The sequence below is a fragment of the Perna viridis genome, chromosome 10 (genome assembly GCF_037379345.1).
Source record: "Perna viridis isolate PV_CMFRI_1.1 ecotype Kerala chromosome 10, ASM3737934v1, whole genome shotgun sequence".
NCBI lineage: Eukaryota > Metazoa > Mollusca > Bivalvia > Mytilida > Mytilidae > Perna > Perna viridis.
Genome location: NC_142454.1, coordinates 31912380 through 31934217, shown reverse-complemented (window position 1 = coordinate 31934217; position 21838 = coordinate 31912380). Strand labels below are relative to the sequence as shown.

The following is a 21838-nucleotide window of genomic DNA, read 5'->3' as shown; positions in this document are numbered from 1 at the left end:
GATTACATTTTATTTTTCCCTTTTAAAATGTAACCACATATATCCATATATACATGTATACGCAATATTTCATTTTTTTCAGTGGATGCTTAACACCTCTGCATAACACATCATCGACCTTAGAAAATTTACTTAAGAGTTACGATATCAGATTGAGGCCAGATTTTGGAGGTGAGACAATTTTCAATTTCTGTTTTTTAGAAGATTTATTTATCCGTAATGGATTATATGTAATGAATTAAGAGAACTTTTCAGTGCTGAATTTGGAACCCTGTTTCAATTCTTGTTGATGTTCTTGAGTACTTCTTGTTTACAATTATATACTTTCAAAGTCTCAAATTCCTAAGTATTTAATGGTTGTAATGTTGCTTATAAGAGGCTACCCCTGTACAGTATACAGAAATTTGCAGTTACTATACGATTAATTTTTGTATGTTTGTTAAACGAACGGCAGTAAAAGGTTGCAGCTCTTGAAAAGCAAAAATCTTCGATTAACATCACCGTTACTCCCTTCCATTCCCCATCCCTCAGTGCTTCATTGACTATTCGCAGTAGAAAGAACTAAATCACAACATTCCCAATTAAAATCCTTACCACATTGCATTACCTTGATATTATCAAGGTGAAACATACTCAAAACAAAATATTACGATTTCCTTTGGTTTACACAGATAAATTATACTGGTATAACACTCTTTCTTCATGAATACCACCTTTTCTTCGAGAAAACCTCCCTCCTGAAAAGGAATACCATACGCCCCCGAAACAAAAAAAAAAGAAAAAAAAAAGAAAGCATCCGCTAAAATTTATTTTTTATTTTTTCAATTCTGTTGCTTTTTTTAAGTTAAAAATGAATAATAACTGTAAATGAAGAAATTATCAGTAGTTAAAGTAGATATGGTTGCAAAGAAGGTACAAAAAATTGTGTTATGGTGAGTGATATTGTTCCACAATTTACTACTAAACAGTGCATCCAGCAGACCGTTAAGAGAATTTAACTTATCACGAACTTAATGATATTCAGTATTATGGAATATTTACTGCTGTAGTTGAGTTTTGTACAATAGATCACCGAACTCAAAAAGATTATCACCCACGACTTCGTCTCAGACGTTTATCTCTCTTCGTGTGTTTATTTTGTTCTTTAAATATGTAAATACATAAACCATTGTTTTGAATTAAATACAATGAAACCTATTCTAACCATTCCCTGAATAATCCAAACATCTGTCTAAATCACACACCTTCTTCAGGTCTTTAAGTAGCAGTCTAAAAACCAGACAGAGGGTGATTCGTGCATGTCAAAAACCAACCGAATTCAGTTAATTTCTTGTTCAGAAACAATTATTGATCATGTAACCAGTCTTAGTTTTCATTTGGTTGTTGCTCTTTTGAGATAAAAAAAATAAATAGATTGTACATGGAATTGGCACTTTGCAAGAGTTATCGTTCTTGATTTGGTTTGATTTAGTCTGTTTTAGTGGGAGATGAATGTATACATTTCTAAAATGTGAAGATTTGAATGCAAAAATGATAATCTTTATGTGAATGTACAGCATATGTAGATTGAACAATCATCGTTTGTTTAGTCGTTTCTTTAACACTGGCAGTGACTGAACTTCACGAGGACTGGTACGTAAATGAAATTTAATGTATTTTGGATTTTTTTGAACCAAACACTTTTGAAATCGGTAAAGTTTATTAAAAAAATGGATACTTTTAAACATGTTTCTCTATTGCCTGTATTTCAAATCCTCATTTTCAATACATAATCTAACCCTCCACAAATATGAAAAAAATGGAATATTACCCTGTAGACAGACTTAAACATTGGGTAACTTCTTAGGTCAAATACACTTGAAAACAAAAGGCTTTGCCAGATAGAAAAGATAATTAAAAGAAATTAAAAACAAATAGTGTGACTATTAAGTTGACAAACAGTTTCTGTTTAAGTGCAGGAAGTATTTTATTATATATTATACATGCTTTATTTGTAAGCTGTATAACCTTAAGTCATGCAAGAGCAATCAAGGGAACGACAAGACAATTGACACACCCAAACAAAAGAAAAGATAAAAAAAAAACCAAAAACTTACGTACAAATGAACGAAAGTGAATGAGCAACACTGCCCCGATAAACTGGAGAATGGACCAAGTGCACAGGGGGTTGAGCGTCCTCTATTTTTTCTAGAAACACCGGCCAAGTTCCTTAAAAAATGTAAAAAAATCGGAGTAGACGATAGAGGAAAGGAACACTATTACACTGTGAATCGATTCTCACAGTGCAGAGTGATACACTATAAAGATTTACAATTTTTGATGACAAGCATACAACTTTCGTAGCGATGACTTAAATCTTATAGCAACATATATAAAAGCTTGTCTAATTAGATAAAAAAGAATCATTCGAGTAAAGGTCATACATTTTATTCTTTCATTAAAGTCGTGCTGTAGCAATTTTCTTTATTGATTTCCTATATGATATCTTCAAGTAAAGAGAGTTTAAGACGGGAATTATAAAAGAGTTACTTAGGAAAATTTAAGTAATTTTCTTGTGTTCCATTGAAATTATTTTCACCACAACAACATAGTTTTATGAAAACATAGTTGGATTTCAATACTTTTATGTATTTTGGATATTGTAAAGGTAAAATATGCGACCATTTGACCTTAAAACACACATGCATGGTCATTTTGTGGTGCGTTACTTGATATTTCAGCCAGGGAAATACAAAAATCCATGCTGTAAACACATGTAGTTATGCAAGGTTATATTAAAATCTGTTGAGTAACCATTGATCTATATGTTTCCAGGAAAAATCATCCTCTTGTTGTAAGAAATGCCTTTAGCATATCTGTCCGATTATGTAACAAAAATATCGGAACTAGAGAATTGTATCAAATGACAAGAGTGTCATCAAAAATTATACAATTCTTAAAATTTAAAATGGAAAACAATAATAAGAAATTTTCCTGAAAACAAGACACAGTTCTATGGGGAAACATGCTGAGAGCTGAATAAAAAATGGTTCTTTAATCGTGTATTTATTAATTCATTTCACTCATACACACATACTCCATGGCTTCTTCTACTGTTTTTATTTTATATTTTACCTTTTTTTTATTTTATTTGTTTATATTTAACCTTCGATATTGAATGTTTACATGAAATTTTGTCTAGTCCATAATTTCCTGTCTAGATTAACTACACGAAGCGATAAAACAGTTACATATAATGAGGAGTCTTTATGAACTCTCTAATTGTAATTTACTTCGCATCATTTGACGTCGATGTCGCTTTCTAATGGATATCTTTATAGTTTATATCATCAGTTAAACCCATCAAATTGATGTTCAAAATCTCTTTTATAGTAGCAATTAAGGCTTCAGAGTACAAATATCTTCATTTAAACCGTTTCAAACAAAGTTTTAAACAAGACAAAAACAAAAACAAAACAAGAAATTGTCAAATATGTCACCCCCCCCAAAAAAAAAAAGAATAAATAAAATAAAATAAAATAAATAAATAAATGTTATGATATCGATATTTGAACTCGATCACAGTTGTTGATTTATTACACTTTAATATGGCGCTTTTTGAATTTCTTTTATAGCATTTAACTCCGAGACACCTGGTCCCAGAACACCCTAGCTGTTTCTGAAACACATGTCTCTAATTAATTTGTTCCTCTGAAACATATATTCTAAAACACAAGTTTCAGCAAGCCTACGGAAAATTTCAAGCTACGAGTTCGACCATTTCCCAGCTAGGGTTATTGCATTATCGGAACAAATCGACCGTCTTGAAATGATTTTTATATATTAAAAAAAGCATTAAAACAGGGTCTCACGTTTTTAAGTTCAAACTTGACTTTCCAAGCTCTTACCTTTTTTTCATTTTTTTCATTTTTAAACAACTACTAACCTACCTGTCAATGGTCAGCCAACAAAGTCAATCCATTGGCAATAAAAATTTCGAGCGCATATATTGACGAAAGGACGAAAGCACTCAACAACTAAATAAGCTTTCATTAACAACTGAAGTTATAAATTGTGTTCCAAACTTTACAGCAATTGCATTTGTATTGTGTTTTAAGCATTTTAAGTGTAAGTATTTTTAAGAATCAGAAAAACCCCACCAATCTGACAATGTGATATCACTTAAGGATACTGCCTCTATTTGAAAAGACCATTATTTGATCTCTGCATCACTGGCTTTGCTCAGAAATTTTTCAATAGAATGTCAGAAAAATGAGGTTTTTGACAGAGTTTTCTACCCTAGAAGGGTTCATTTCAATGAAATTATAACTCAATGGTCCAGCATGCTATGGAAAATCTTGTCTGTTTTCCTTGATTTTGATGGTGCAAATTATCAAATTACACTGTCAAAATGATGTTTTTTTTTCGACCACTCCCTGATTCTTACAGAGACTGACACTTAATGATTAAAAGAAATATTCTCTTATAAATAAACACGGTTGCATTGTACCGAGAAACGTGTGAATTTGAAAATAATTTAAGAACTGAGATGAGTATCTGAAATCAAGGGTTTCATTTCAGTACTAGATCGTTGACTGTGTGTTAAATAATATGTATCAATATATGTTGCCATCAGTAATTTTCAAAATACCTAAAACACTGAATATTCATTCCTAGAATTGTTCATGGTAAAACCTCTTGTTGATGTATTTGGCTTCCTAATTCGATAATGTGGGGTTTACGAACATCTTGTGTACAGTTAACTGAAGGATTTAGCCCTTCTAATGCATTTGATGCTAATCCGCTGATTAGAGCTTACTCATTGAAACACGTGTACAGCATATCGATATATTGATATGATCGGCATTTCTGTACTTAATTCGAAGGAAACAGTACAAAAAAATATTTGCAAGCCGTTCTAATATGAATTTAGTAATTTCTCAAGAACGTTTTAAGTAAATGAAATTCTACAATACTTGTGATTTATATTTTATAGGTAGCAAACTTGATATTGGTATTGAGCTTATAGTAGCAAGTTTTGATGCCATTTCGGAAGTCAATATGGTAAGTGTTTTATACGTATGAACGTATTGGTATGATTGGAGTGGAAATCATAAACATGCAAGTCAAACGTATGCCTACATGTATCATATCAAGTGTTTTGAACCTCCTCCCCACCAAAAAAAAATAAATAAATAAATAAAACACAATAAAACTAAATAAATAAATAAATCATCAGTATGCATCATACAACATTACGAACAATTGGTACACATATAATTCTTGGTCTGATATTAAACTTTTTTACACTAAAAAATCTATTCGAACAAACACTATTAACCCAAAGACGTATTTGAAAATAATTTTTAATCAAGTTTTATTGTTTTGTCTTCAATTAATCTGATTTTCAATTCAACAGCAAAATCAGCACTCCTTTATTCGAAATTCGACGTCAATACGGTAATGATCAAATAGCAATATCCCTAAGAACGGAAGTTGCTAAATTGATCGTTAGTCCGCATGTAGAAAACTTCTTTCAGATATTTAAAGTGTATCGGTGGACAATTATGTTTTGTTTTAAGCTGAACATGTTGAATGTATTGATACAAATTATTAATTAACTATAGTTCTATTTGATATTAATCATTTTAATTACAAATCAGTAGCTTTCCGAAGTGATAAGCCACAAAACAGAAAATCTGTTTTGTATAAAATTCCATTACACAAGACTCTCACGTTAATGGAAGTTACTAATATTTTACATAAATTTTATTCCTATTTTCACGATTTTTCCGAGTTCTCAATCTCCTTATCAAAATTACCTTATGCATTTGGGATTATTTTCAAAATTTGGTCGAAAGCAATTCCGTAATAAAATGCTCACTATCTACATTTCTTTGCCCTAAGGATTTTGAACTGTCATTATTTCATGCTTTTGAAACACGTAAAAGAAATCAGATAGATTTGAACTCCAGGGGGAATTTAGTCTTCACTTATTACATTTGAATGCTTTAAATGGTTTGGTTTTGTCTAATCAAATACAACAAAAGTAGACGTCGTCAAAGAGGAAGAACAGAAAGCGTATTTGGTATAGGAACTTTTGTAGCATAAATTAGTGAATGTACGTCTAAATAAACGCGAACTGAAATGTTTTTTGAAAATAAATCTTACAGTGAATACTATAGTTAATTCATTATGAGTTGTTCCTCTCCTGATTAAATGAAAATCGACTGGTTAATTGGACATTTGAAAACAACTTTGAAAATGTTTCTAAAACTTAGTTTAAAGTACATATGAAATGATAGAAAGTGCAACTCTTAATATTAATTGTCTAGATAATTATAGCAAACATTCCATCAGGTATTGGTCATTCAACCGAGGGAAAGCCAACTAAATACCATGAAGTGAACTGAATTATTCGCTGTAATCGAAAGTATTAAAAGGGACAGATATGGTGAAATGCAACAAATGCACCATCGTATTACACCTATCAAAATAGTAAATTCTTACAAAAATTACCAAAATGTCTTCAAAAAGTGTAACCACACCTCCAAGTAAGCTCTTAAAGGTCTCGACAATTAAAGTATAAAAATCCACGGTAACAGAATATACCACGATATAACCAAAATTTTACATCCGGGCGAAATATTTGACTTCTAAGCAAGTACCACAGAAAAACAACAGTGAATTACTTACAAAACATACGAGTTTTAATATTAATTCATCAAGGAAACGATCTAACCTTTTTTTTTGTCTTTTGTGTTTAAAATATTTTGTTTGTATCTGCTAAAAGTCAAGTGGACTTTTATCCTGAATGAAATTTTCTATATGTTAAGGCATTATTAAAGCAACCCTATGTATTTTTATGTAAATATACTATTTTTTTTACATATTATTGTAGGATTATACAATAACTATTCACTTGAATCAATATTGGCTGGACGACCGCTTATCTTTTGATAACGTCGGGGCATCTAGTATGACGCTCACAGGTGAATTTGCTGAGAAGATATGGGTCCCAGATACATTTTTTGCTAATGATAAAAATTCCTTCCTGCATGAGATCACCGAAAAGAACAAGATGATCAGATTACATGGGAACGGTTCAGTCGTTTATGGAATGAGGTAGTGATATTTTGTATTGATGAACCCTTTCTAGTACATAAGATTTGCGTTAAAACTAAGAATATGTCAAAATTTCCATATTTATACTGATTTGAAAACTACCCACTATCACTAAAGTATAAAACAACAACTTCCAAAAGCACACACAAGAAAGGTTACAAAAAACAAACAACAAGCGATGAATACACAAATAGACAATAACAAAGAAACTAATAAAAACTCTCACATCAACCCTTCTCCGTCACTAAAAAATATTCTCGGAGCTCTACCTAGAGAATTAAAATTTAAATGTAAGGTCTCTTGGGTTTGGTTGGCATTTTTGAGAGTATCATTTCAAGATTTAAGTGGCAGTCGGTAAATATCAGGCTGTGGTTGAAAGCCACCATTTTAAAGGTGTAAGTGGACTATTTGCACTATCAGAATCAAGGACAAAAGAAACTAAGGTTTTCCTTATCACTTCGGTCAATTGAGTTATTGTTTCAATCAAATACATTTAAAATTAACATTTCAGGGGCAAATATCTCTGCCAACTGTATCATTTTTCTTACATTGTATTGAAAAAAAAATAGTGTTTTTTATTAGAGAAATCATCGTTGAGTAAAACTTTATTGTCATATCGGTGGGGTTTTGACATGCATATTTCTGATTTTTTTTTCTATTTTGCCTGATTCCTAAAACAAACTTATACTTAAATGTCATATCAAAGATTACTACGTGACTGAGGTTATTTCTTTAAAGAATAGTAAGATATTAAAATCTGTTATTCTTTAAATAAACCAATGCGATATCCTACAACGCATTACTTTTATGGTTTCGTCATTATCTTACATTCGAAACATAATTCCCATTATAGGTTCACGACAACGCTTGCTTGCATGATGGATCTACATAATTACCCTTTAGATATACAGAACTGTACTGTTGAAATAGAAAGTTGTATGTATATTACACTTGTAGGTCTTCCTTATTAAAAACAATGATATTCATATATGAATGTTTTTTATCAACAAAGAGGAAACTTTTATAAATCAGATGCGAATTTGATGAGCTGCAAATTAGAACAAAATACCCTTTCTATATGTTTAACTGGCATTTCTCTCTTTCTATAACTGATGAAAATTTTTGCATATGCTTTTTTCTTTTTTTTTATTAAATTTGTTTTTTTACAATCTTTGTTAACATGTGTATATCAGTCATGATGCAAAAATTGAGGAGAACCCTATGTTTGATTTTCAGAGAAAACAATTTAGTAAGTGCAATATTAGAAATACATGTATTAAAACACCGGAAGGATACATTTATATTGTATTATTGTTGATATACGAAATAATCTGTTTTTTTTAACAGGCGACTCTTTTATACGTTCTTTTAGGGTATATCATATATTGTAAACAGAAATACACTCCTTGAGACATTCACGTTTCCCATTTTAGCGTGCGTGCATCGTTTATCGTGCGTTTTGACATCGTTATGCGTTCGTTTAAACGCACGATAAACGCACAATAGAAGCGTTCGTTTAAACGCATGGTAGAAGCTTTCGTTTATTTTTGTACTTCGATTATTTCCTTGATTTAACTGTCATATGGTAGTCTTTAACTTTTGTACAGTATTTTTTGCTATTTTTAATTTAATAATTTCATTAATTGTATTTTCTATTTTTTCTGTCTTCATTATATGTAAATATTATTATTTTTCGTCGTTCATCTATCGTGCGTTTAAACGCACTCTAGGAGCGTTCGTTTATTGTGCGTTTATCGTGCGTATGGTGAGCGTTTAACATGCGTTTGGGTATCGTGCGGGCGAAAAAACTAAACTCTCAAGGTGTGTAAGTCTTTCCCTCTTTCTTGTTGCGTTTTTTTCTTCATACCAACATTCACGCAGTCTTGAATTGACATCCATATGTCAAATGGTATAAACTATTCGTTGAAGTAAATAGAACCGACATCTTTACTTTTGCGTTACAGTTCTCCTCCTAAATTGAGAAAATAAAACATCCGCGATATTTTACTTTATACAGTTTGTAGAAGAGTTTTTTTCTACCCATTCAATTATTACCATTTTTTTTCTATCCAGATGGGTACGACAGGAAGGATTTAGACCTATATTGGAAAGACGGTCGTTCTTCAGTGTATGGGATAAATAATGTAGAACTTCCTCAGTTTTCTCTGATAGAATATAAAACTGTTAAAAGAATAGAAAGTCTCACATCAGGTAAATATATTCATTTAACCCTTGAAACGTGGCCTTCTTTAACTATTATTCATAGAGTAAACTGAAAATAACTGAAATACTGCTTCTTTGAAAATTTCAATAATAAAAGTCGCATAATAGAACAAATTCAATGTATTGTAGTAGATACTTTAAGCAATACCAAAGGAACGCAATGATTTTGACCCTCCCCCCACGCCCCACACACACAAAGAGGCCTATGTGCATAAAAATTTTCATTATTGATATTTTGATAGCTGTGAACAAAATTCCTATTTCAGTTTGGTTTTAAGTCTACCAAAGAACCACAATTGAATCGAATGGCTGTCTTTGTATGAAAACTTACGAAATCATGCGCCTAAAAATACATAAAATATAGACAAATAAATAATAAATTTAAAATATGCTTAGTCTATTGATTGATACAGATTAAACAGAGATCTGTAAAAAAAATAACCTATTATAATGTCCATAAAAGCTTTAGGACGCATTTGTTGTCTGACTATCTTAAAACGCCAAGCGATCTTGATATCGATTATTGCTTATAGTCACATATTTTCTTGAATGATGTATCATTCTTCTGTATCAGGGAGACATTTCAATGCGTTTTCTGTCGAATCTAAGTAAAAGCTTGAATTTTAATTAAGACATAACCCTAACTTTAAGAACTGGATGATGTAATTACGACACCAGTGGCAGACATGCTCTTCGTTTAATACATCCTTTACATGTTAGTGTTTTTTTTTAGATAACTTATCCATTTTAATCATCTTTCCCAACGTCAAAGTAAATCGTTAACTGAAATTTGTTCATTGAAATTCAACTTTCGGTCAGGCTCCATGATCGTATTATAGGTATATATCGACGTTTTGTTTTGGAAGTTTCTGTTTGGTTCGTCTCTGAATACTATATTTTTACGTTGTGTATTTTTTTATTTTGAAGTCTATGAACTGTCGTTCTATAATGGTGCTTTGGTATTTTTGCCGATAGTGGGATGAAAGTTTCTCAAAGTATTATATTATTTTATATTCAGTTTTGTTTGGTATGTTACAAAACGACAATCACTGTCGCTTATGACTCTATCAATTTCCAATACAGGAGATTACCCAAGACTATCCCTGAGTTTCAAGTTATACAGAAATGTTGGGTACTTCATTTTCCAGACTTATCTTCCGTCTATATTAATAGTTATGTTATCTTGGGTGTCCTTCTGGATAAATCATGAAGCTACGTCAGCACGTGTTGCGTTAGGTACGTATATACCATGTAGATAAGAACAAACAAAAACAATGTTGAGCCACACGGTATTTCTCGAAAAGCATAGTCCGGTTGGCTTATTTACTTTTGTTTCTTGGTGCTATTGTTTTATTTCAAGTTCTTATTGATTTCCACTCAAATATTGATTCCCTTAAAGAGTAATCAAGGGAATCAAGGGAACCAACATTCCAGCGGAAATCAAAAGAATGTAATCCAGGGACAAAGACCAGACGTGGAAAACAAGCACACAACGACGAACAAACAAATCCAAAATAATACGTACAAAGCAACAATACTAAATGAGCAACTTGGACTCCACTAAAAACTGGGAGTATGGATCAGGTGCACCGGTAGAGTAATGCCTTTTGCTTTTCTAGAAACGCCATCCGAGTTGCTCATAAAAGTCCTGGGTAGCCGAAAGAGGTAAGAAAAGTATGACACGTTTAATAAATTGGTTCTCATGGTGCAGATGAATTTAGCAAAACGTTTATGATAACGGCCATAAAACCACTGTTTCAACAAATAATTTTTTTCTACACAATGAATATTTTAAAATAGCAGAAATTTGGATGTATAATATTGAACGGATTTGTTGGTATTGGATTATTTGAAGTTAGTTGAGGAAATGTTGATTCGAAGAGCTACTTTCCACGTACATTTGTAGTCATAGGAAACGAATCGCAGCAATGTTGAAAAAAGTCGGAATTATAATCTATTAAACAAGAGGAATACCAAGAACACAATAGATTCAATAGACAACTAAATACATCAACATACGGAAAAAATATGCATAGGAATGATTTGTATTAATCTCATTTAGACCGAGGAAAATTCAAGTGTTTCGATAAGTTCCTGCTTCATACAAGGTATTTTCGTTCTGTCTACTAAAACGGAAGATAATTTTTGAAGGTTTTTTGTTATTTGTCAAATTAAAAATTGACATTCAACATTGGTCAATTAGGTCATTATGGCGACAATAAAACTCTCAGAGACATAGCCTTAATGGGCGGCATAGCGTTTTTATGTGTAAAACAAAAGTTATTTAATATAAGAATTAAATATCGATCAACCGATATGATGATTTTATTGATATATGATTTACTAAATGTACTAAATGTACTAAATGAAGGGATTGTTCTGTGCTAAGTGCACCCTGTGACCAATACTTTTGTTGTTGCTACATCGTTCACCAATATTTTAACACAACTGTTAGTTTTTGAACTTATAGAAAACTGCAAAAATCTTATAAATTGGTGACTATATTTTGTAAATTTACATGGAAATGTCAATTGTGCACCAATATCTTAATTTTGATTTAATGATTTTTTGAACATGTAGACAAATGCATAAATCTTACAAATTGGTGGTTATGTTTCCTGATATAACTGTGAAACAATTTCATAAATTTTGAATAGTTATATTCTACAGAAAACATAAACTAAAAAAAATAGTAAAAGATACTTATGTGTTAGGAATTCGATAATCTTAAGTTATATTTTGTCGGTTTAGACAGGTTTTACTATATATGTATAAATCAAAACCTGTTGAAACCAACCAAGTATAACTTAAGATTTTTCGAATTCCCAAATCATAAGTATCTTTCATTGTTATATTTAATATTTTTTAGGGATTACTACCGTGTTGACAATGACAACAATAAGTAATGGTGTCCGTTCATCGTTACCAAGAATTTCCTACGTAAAAGCCATCGATATTTATTTGGTTGTGTCTTTTGTGTTTGTCTTCGCGGCTTTGTTAGAGTATGCTGCGGTCAATTACAATTATTGGGGTAAACGAGCGAAGAAAAAGATGAAGCGGGTAAAGGATTCACTCCCATCCTATCAAAATACTGAAAAGGTAATTGTCTATGCGTTAATAAAGTTTAATGTTTCGTAATGAAGGTAAAGCGCTATTTTGATTGATAAAGTTTTTTTTTTTAAATAATATATATTTTCATGTGTTTAATTCAACAATGTTTTTTTTCATCATTTTGTTCATTAATTAAAACATTTCAGGCCGGGATATGGACGGACCATTGTGAAATTACGAGAAATTCCATTGTAGTTAAGAATTTACATAGTTTACATTAAAAAGAAAAAAAACTCGTTTCTGGTTTTTTATTAACAAATTGTTTGTAAGAGAGGAAAATTGTACAGAATAAAGAAAACCACAAAACAAAACACACACACACACATATATATATATACGAACTCATACCGCTGTAACATCAATGGAAACACCGCCTGCACAAAGTCCGGCGCCCTAGACCACTTGACCAGCTAAGCTACATAAAAATATAGCTTTCGCTGGCCGGATCATTCCTCCTCGTAGGATTAATTTGGGCTGTTACTAAGTACACGATGTATGGTAGTACGGGACAGCACATGAGCTCGAGTTCGTGTCCCGCGGAGGGAACGACCTAAAATTCACATCGCAAATTTGACAGTTCTAACATCATTGGGAATTTTTCAGACCTTCCTATACGTTTAAATTATCTTCCCTGTATCAGTTTGATCCGATGGAGCAATGTAGCGAATAGAGTCGTCACATTGTGAGACATTATTGGGTATTCGCCACTGAATCACTATTGTTCATGTTCGTTATGAGTTGTATTAATTGGAATTGTAATGGAACAGTTACATATAAGCCGATAAACAAACCAAATATCATCTAAAATGAAAATGACACAAATTTATAGTGACCGGACATACGAAGTAGAATTTAGCATTCAAGTTAAAAAAAGAGAAAATATCAAGTAAATTTCCTGTTCCTTTTGTTTCAGTATAATAATATAGACTTTGCAGAGATAGATGAAATACGAATGTCTCCAATTATAGCGATTCGATCACAATCAGGAGGTTCTGAAAACGGAGAAAATATTTCAAAATCCATTCCATCTTCCCCAGTACTTCCTAGAAACTGTATGTCACGGAGCTACTACCGTGAAAATTTAGTGCGACGAAAACATTCGAGTTTACGGAAACGAAGACAATTGAAATCTAACATTAGAGAAAAAACAGTGAGGTGTAGATTTCCATTACCAACTATTCATGATGTGAACTGTATTGATAGGTATTCCAGGCTCGTTTTTCCATTACTGTTTCTCTGTTTCAATGTATTGTATTGGATTTTTTATTTGTTTATCAAGAAAGATTCATGACATTTAAAAAGAAACCTACATTATGTGTAATGACATATTGTGCAAAATTTTTTTTTATCTCTAGACTTTAAGCCTACAGATAGAACTAATATACATCATTCAAAAGAATGCAAAATTATCAAGTGACCTAGATATCTAAAACTTATATTTTGTCTTTATTTCTTTTAGCAAGTAAATAGTTTGATACAGTGAGATATACCAAAGAGACAACAACCCCACTGGGATAAAAAAAATGTCAGCCCAATTTTAGATTCATATATGTCATCGGTAGATATAAAAAAAAACGTATCAACTAAAGCGTCAAAATCTGATGTCAATCAACACATACTGAAACCCAGAAATTGAATATGTGTATTTAAGTTGTATATCTGATTTACTACACTTTTAATACCCATCTCAAGATGAATATAGCCCTGTTCATTATGTATCTATAAATTAAGTCATTAAGTAGAATAAAAATTGGTTGCAATTCCATTAGAACGAATATCTGAGGATCAGTGCGTTTTATTCGTTTGCTTTTACATTATCTTTAATATATTCAATATAACTATTAACAATAAATAAAATTCTTTATCTAATGTCTGCCTTTTTAAGCCAGAGGTTAAAATTCTACGCAATATTTTCTAAGTTCCTTTTGTCTACGAGAGACTTCTCATTTTTTTTTCACATATTTATTTGCATTTTTTTCGTGGTGTCATTATTTAACTAAATCATGTATCATCACAGATGCAAAGACTATTTATAATTTTCTTATGCGTATTTGAGGATGAAAAATATTAATATTATTTCTAGGTTATTCCCTGAAAGGAGATACTGTTTAACGGTACAAATCTTGGATGGATAATTCTTTTGATGCTTAATTATGTCTATCGACATTTAAATCCAAACATTTATGAAATAAAAGTACTACCCAAAGGAATACTTAAATCAATCAAAATTGAAGAAGTGAAAAGGTTCTGAAAAGTTCAAATTTACGTGTTGGTTTAGTTTTTTATAATTGTCATTGATTTACATACGGATAAGACACTACAAAGATGCCATTTTGCAAAAAAATTCACCAGAGTTACATTTGTTTTAAAAAATAAAAACACATGTAGTTTTAATGTCAAGTGTTACTACAGAAACTATCCAGTCTATAGTATATGGGGAATTATGAATAGAGGGAATGGGAAGTTGGTAATGGTAATTGAGAATAGGGAAAATGAGGAGATAGATTTTAAAAAGTATTTAATTTTATATCATTTGAAAATAGCAAAACAATAACAATTGGTGATGAATTAAAATAACATTAAAGAAATGCAATGGGGTTTCTAAAAGTAGTGAAGATTTTCTTTGTTCTGTGAGGATTAGGTAGATGTAAACGGGGAATTGCTTCTGTAATATGATGTGGACGAAAACTTTATGACATTAATAATGTGTAAGGTTTAATGTACAAAAATATGCATATTGCTTATCTTTCAGATTTCTTGCTGTTGATTCGTTTTTTTTTCCACAAAGTTTATGCATTTTATGTCGGTTATAAAATCTCACTACAGCTTATGTTTTACCGGTCTTAAGATGCCTACTCTAAATAAAACTTTCTTATTTGATTTTTTTTGAAGATGAAATATATTTTTGGATATAATAACGACTACATTGTGCCCTTGTTTGATGTATACTTTCTAAAATTTTCCCCTTTTTGCACATGTGTGAGCCCTGATAGACTTTTACGGCTGAAAAATACATTTTCAAAGTGTTGATGTCGTGACTCTCGCTAGTAAATGTCAATAAACGAGTTATTTAAGATCATTCCTCAGTGATGTACATATTTCGTAGAGTTTATATTGGCACTATATTAATTTACTTGGGCATTTGACGATCCATTAAACCTAAATTGCACAAAACGTCATTATTTGTAGTGTTCATACAATTCCCTTTTAAAATCATAGATTTTACATGGTACAATATAATATTGAATGGTAACGAGTAAAACCTGCCTTAACTAACCCCCCTTTTTTTCATTACGTTTGACAAGGGTTTGGTTTACCCAGGATAAATATTTTAAATTGATATAAATAACTTACTAGATAGGACAGGTTTTAGGATATTTATGGTTCGGCTTAGGCAAATTGCACTGTATTGTAATAGCAATGCTTTCATCACGTTATATTTTTTATTTACTATGCTACTGTCATTGAAATAGATATTGATTATTATATATGAGTGCAATAACAGTACCATAAAGTATCGATACACATTATTGCCAGTCAAATAGATTTCACCCTTGTGAATGTTTGCTTGGAAAAATATACAATGATCAAGAAAGGACTAAAATATCATCAATATGTTAACAACTCTGTATTACTTCCTACTACATAAGCGCTTATTCTTATTACAACAAATTCAAGTGCAAAAGCCTTAGCAGATTGTAAACTAAGCATTTTACTTGGATAGTGTAATACCACTTTTTGTAAGTAGCAAACCGGATAAGAATGATGAAAATTAAGATTAATGGTTGGAAAGCCTACATATTTTTTTTAAATTTTGATATGTTGTTTAAAATGTTATTCTAAAAAGAAATTTACATTTGGGTTTCATATAACCCTTGTTCTTAGGAAATGAAAAATATATAGAATGTACTGTAAGATTCAAAATTAAGGGAGATAACTCTGTAAATGACACTAAAATATAATAGAAACTGATGGATTTTCAATGTGGATTATTACCTAAGAGCGCAGAGATTTGAATGAATAGTTACAAAATTCATCACATAGACCCATAAAACAACTTATTAACAAAAACGAATATGTGTAACCATTTTTGTGTATCACATATTGCAGAATTTGCAGGATTCTTTAAAAGACTGTTACTCAAGACTTCACGATAACAGAAAAAGAAATCGGTTGTGCATACAAGTATATTTTCTCTCAAAACTTGTAAAGGGGATTACAGTGAACAAAATACCTATTTTACAGCGTTGTAGAGATACATTCTGCGAATAGATATGACAATTTTTCTTGAATCAAATAGTGCGTTTCCGCCATGCATGTTTTTTTCCCATTTTTATTCCCATTACATTGTTCTTGAAAAGATATTTACTGATTGCAGCTGTACTTGTCGAAGTAAATAGAGGGCCTTTAAGTACAATCGACCCTGTCTTATGCTAACCGAAATGACCCAAATACCATGTCTACACAAGTTATTTTGAGTATTGGTCAAATGTAACCTGTCTATAAAAGTTGATGATGGTCATAAGGGAAATGATAATGTGTTATGTCAGAGGAGTAGCGCCTGATACGGCAGGTACTGTTCGGCAATACCAATAATTCTTGTTACTAATCCATGAAGTGCTTAAAATTTTAGTAAAAAAAACAAAACAGGGTATGAATTAGACAACTTCAATGATATGTGTGCTGTATCGATTGAGATTTGGGTACTACGCCTCTGCATGTTATGTAGCTAATTTGTACTGGAAACATGTGATGTAATGTGGCTAATTTTAACGTAAAATATGTTATGTGGCTAATTTTAACGTTAGAGTGAAGTAATGTGTAATGGTAATGTGTGATGTCATGTGTCTGATATTACGTAACAGTGAAGTAATTTATAATGGTAATATGTGATGTGTTCAAATTTACGTAACAGTGAAATTATATGTACATGTAATGTGAAATGGTGTATGGCTAATAATAATGTAACAGTGAAGTGATGTGTAATAATTACGTGTGATGTGATGTGTCTAATTTTATGTAACAATGAAGTGATGCGTAATTGTTACATGTGATGTAATGTGTCTACTTTTACGTAACAGTCAACTAATGTGTAATGATAATGTGTTATCTAATGTGGGTAATTCTACCTAAATAGCGAATTAATGCGTAGTCGAACCTGGTAATTGCAATGACAATGCATTTGTTCAGAATCTTGACCAGTATTTGCCTATTACCTTCATTTACATAGATATTTATATAATTGATAGTTCTTGTGACTACAATTCATCTTTTGAACCAGACTGTAATCTGTACTTATTATTGTTAAATTATAAAATACATTCTGTGATTCAATAAATAGTATTCTTTATTAGAGTCAAAATGGCGCATTATTGACTGAGGGAAACATCTAAAGCAAATTACAAACCTCAAAACGTTGAATATGAAAGTTTTTTTTAAAAAATATACTTTTGTTGCCTGGTAATCTGTAATACAAAGGACCATATCTAAAATAAATATTTCAACTACATGTAACCTAAGTTGAAAGGACATACAAGTAAATTCTGGCGGAAATACTTTATAAGATGTATTTTAAAACAAAAATAACCGCATTAAATTATTATATTTTTGAAAGTCAATTAGACTTTTTTAAGCTGCCGAATATTTTATACATACATATATAATTATAGATTTTGCTTATTTACAACTTCCAGATGTTTACATCAACGTGTTACTTCAAGAATAAAAGCTACTATGTTTTGAGTGCTGTCCAAGAAACAATACGACTGACGTCTGAAGTTCATATGGAACTTAACCTGGAAGCCCTGGTAATATTTTCGTTCCGAAATTTAGAGATTCCTCATACTTTGTAAGAAATAATTCCAAATCATCTTCCAAATATACAGATATATGTTTACAAAATGCTCGAATTTTTAATTGACAACATATTTGTCCAGTGTGCTGGACGTGTTTTTCAACAAACAGTCGGCATTCCAATAGGAACAAATTGTGCTCCTTTACTAGCTGACCTATTCCTTTACTCTTACGAGGCTTACTTTATAGCTGATATGATCAGAAAGAAAGAATATTGTTTGGCTAGATCCTTTAATCTCAGTTTTCGCTATATAGATGACGTGTTATCTTTAAACAATCCTAATTTCGGGGATTTGATACATCGCATCTACCCAAAAGAACTTGAGATAAAAGATACTACAGACACTGTGAAGTCATCCTCATATCTTGACCTACACTTAGAAATCAATGGTAAAGGAAAACTATTGACCAAACTTTACGACAAACGTGATGACTTTTCATTCAGAATTGTCAACTTTCCTTTCATCTGTGGCAACATCCCTTCGGCTCCTGCGTATGGAGTGTTCATATCACAATTCATACGTTTTGCCAGAGCTTGCCGAAACTACGCAGACTTTTTGTATCGCGCTAAAACTCTAACAAATAGGCTTCTGGAGCAGGGTTATGTTGCTACAAGATTGAAGTCATCACAACAGAAGTTTTATGGTCGTCATCATGAACTCGTGGATCGTTATGGTGTATCCATCAGCACCATGAAAACTGATTTATTCAACGGGTTATGCATAGTTTTCCCTTCCTCGTTTGTCTACCCCGGACTTGCCTTTTTATGAGCAACTCGGCGGGTGATTCTAGAAAAGCAGATGACGCTTACCCTACCGGTGCACTTGTTCCATGCTCCCAGTTTTTAGTGGAGTCCAAGTTGCTCATTTACTTTTGTTACTTTGTATGTATGATTTTAGTTACTTTATGTTCTTTGTTGTGTATGTCTGTTTTCCATGTCTGGTCTTTGTCCCTGGATTACATTCTTTTGATTACCGCTATAACCTTGGTTCCCTTGATTACTCTTACCCATCTATTGTCCATTCCCATCGCTGGTGACCGAAGTTTATATTTTTAGCGATTATAGGGTCGCTATGATATTGAACAGGAACATTAATTAATATGTAATTAAGTTTTATATGCATATAGGGCTTGTTCGTCTCATTCTCGATATATTTTTTATCCAAAAAGTCTATCGTTTATACATTAAAAATTTAAAAAATTACCTGTACTTAGTTTCTTACTACCGGTCACACATATAACAGTGTGATACACAATTATCAGAGTTTGCTGCTTTGCCAAACTCAGTATAGTGTGGAAATGGATAAATGTCATATGGCTTTCATTGTTTTACGCAAAACATGTTTTTTGTGTTGATAAAATTGAAGTCTTAACTCCATACCAAAAAACATTTTTTTATGCTTTTGAATGGGGGTTAGGCTTCTCATGTAAAGGCACATGGTAGCGGTCGAGACATACAAGCTCTATTTTCGATAAATGTTTGTACCCTACATTATACCAACATCAAACTTCACAATTTGTTTTCACTAAGACGTCGGTAAACATGACTCTTCCTGGTGATTTGGTGTGATTTTGTGCCGCGGCTATATTTTGTTTACAGGAAGCGGTTAAAGGAAATGCACTTGTTTTTCAGAGAGGTCTCATTGACATTGCTCCCTAAATCCTCTTTCACTCCGCAACTTTGTCATGTTTTAGATTATTTGGCAATGAATCATCCACTATCTATATCCATTTTATTAAGATGGTATCGATAAAATGTTGATTAATGTATGTTTTATTACATGTAATCTATTATAAACTAATGACATGTTTAACTTGCTTGACTTTGCAATGATTTTTCGCTTGAACTGAAAACAAGATATCAAATAAGAGAAGAGATTGTTTAATCAACATAATGCACCTAATTTTGTTTCTTGATACATAAGATGAAGTAACCATGGACACATGATAAATAAGAAGACTCTTCAAACCCAAATTTAAAAAAGAAAAAGAAAAATTATCAAAAATAGTTTGATATCTTGTGGATATGAAATTGAACCAGATTGCAGCATTGAAGGGGTGATACATTCTCTTTAATATGGTTTGTCGTTGCAATCATAACAATTTGTGTTTAACCTCGGTTATCAACAAAAACATTAATAATAATAATAATAATAAGAAGAAGAAGAAGAAGAAGAAGAAGAAGATGAAGAATAAGAACAATAATAATGATCATAAACATGACACGCAACAATTATGTGTTATTTCATACTTTCTGTGTTGAGTTTTTCTTTATACATGAAAATTAGATTGCAAGTTCTATTTTAACACATTTCATTGCATGAACTCAACACAAACAACTGAAGAACTCAACATTTCTATCAATAGGTGTTTCGTACGAATCAATTAAATGAAATGTTATGCAACACATATATGATAGAACAAACTGAGTTATTTTAATTGCATGGATGTGGATTGCACCCCGTGACATTTCTTCTAAATGATTTAGTATGTTTTCTATTGTATGTATGAGTATTTTTATTTACCGGTAACTAGTAGAAAAAAAATCATTTGTATTCCCTCGCTGACATATTTAGAAAGAATTATTTGAATTATCTCGTTGACAATGTCGAGATCTTATTAATATATATATATATATATATATATATATATATATATATATATATATATATATATATATATATATATAAGGTCATTTTGCAATTGACAGGTACTTTCCGTTGTGGAAGTATAAAGAAGCACTCCAGATAAGAATCATGCAAAATGTTAGTTATAGTTAGAATCTACGCCTAAATATTATCATTTTTGATATATATTTTTTTTAAATGTAATAGTAATAAGAAATTAAAATGAGGCTTTTTATATAACCCATGTTCATAGAAAATAAAATTGTAGAATTCAAAACTAAAGGAGATAACTCTATAATTGACACTGAAAGCAATTGAAACTGTTTGGTTTTCAATTTGGATTATCTCATAAGGACAGACTGATTGGAATGAATAATTAAATATTTCATCATATTGACCTATAAATCAACTTAATAGTAAACCTAAAAATACATATACATTATATACATTACATAAAATATTACAGAATTTGCATGATTGTTATAAAGACTACTATTTAATTAGTTCTCAGAATAAAAAAAGAAACAAAATCGAACAGGACGTTATTAGTATCAATGTGACCATGTCGTTGCTTTCGATACAATAATGTACAATAACAAAAAAACGCAGTCATGCTTGTTTTATTTCTTACACAACATGAATTGTACTTTGGTAAACGAATAAACTAATAAACGCTGAAAACATATGAACAAGATGAATTTGCATCGCTGTAAAGTAAATATAGAGTACGATGCAAGATTTACGACAATTGTGTTGTTTAACGAGTAAATAAAACGACTAGGCATGAAAAATAATAAGTTGTCAAACATGATAAATTTTGTGACAGAAACAGGAGATATAGTGCGAAACAATCTATTTTATCTGCCATTTTCAGGGAAATAAATCACTGAACAAACCACAGAAATTAACGAGAAAAGCAT

At 31.2% G+C, this 21838-nt stretch overlaps 1 protein-coding gene across 1 annotated transcript in view; it reads left to right on the top strand.

Moving 5' to 3' along the window:
* Positions 1-17726, top strand: part of LOC148605410 (gamma-aminobutyric acid receptor subunit beta-like) — a 32446-nt gene extending 14720 nt beyond the window's left edge. The window contains exons 2-9 of the mRNA XM_088550510.1: positions 83-171; positions 4976-5043; positions 6881-7104; positions 7958-8040; positions 9178-9315; positions 10411-10563; positions 12197-12426; positions 13352-17726. Of these exons, the coding sequence (XP_088406636.1) occupies positions 83-171; positions 4976-5043; positions 6881-7104; positions 7958-8040; positions 9178-9315; positions 10411-10563; positions 12197-12426; positions 13352-13729 (1363 nt within the window). The 3' untranslated portion in view covers positions 13730-17726. The remainder of the gene's footprint in view (positions 1-82; positions 172-4975; positions 5044-6880; positions 7105-7957; positions 8041-9177; positions 9316-10410; positions 10564-12196; positions 12427-13351) is intronic.
* The last annotated feature ends 4112 nt before the right edge of the window (positions 17727-21838 follow it).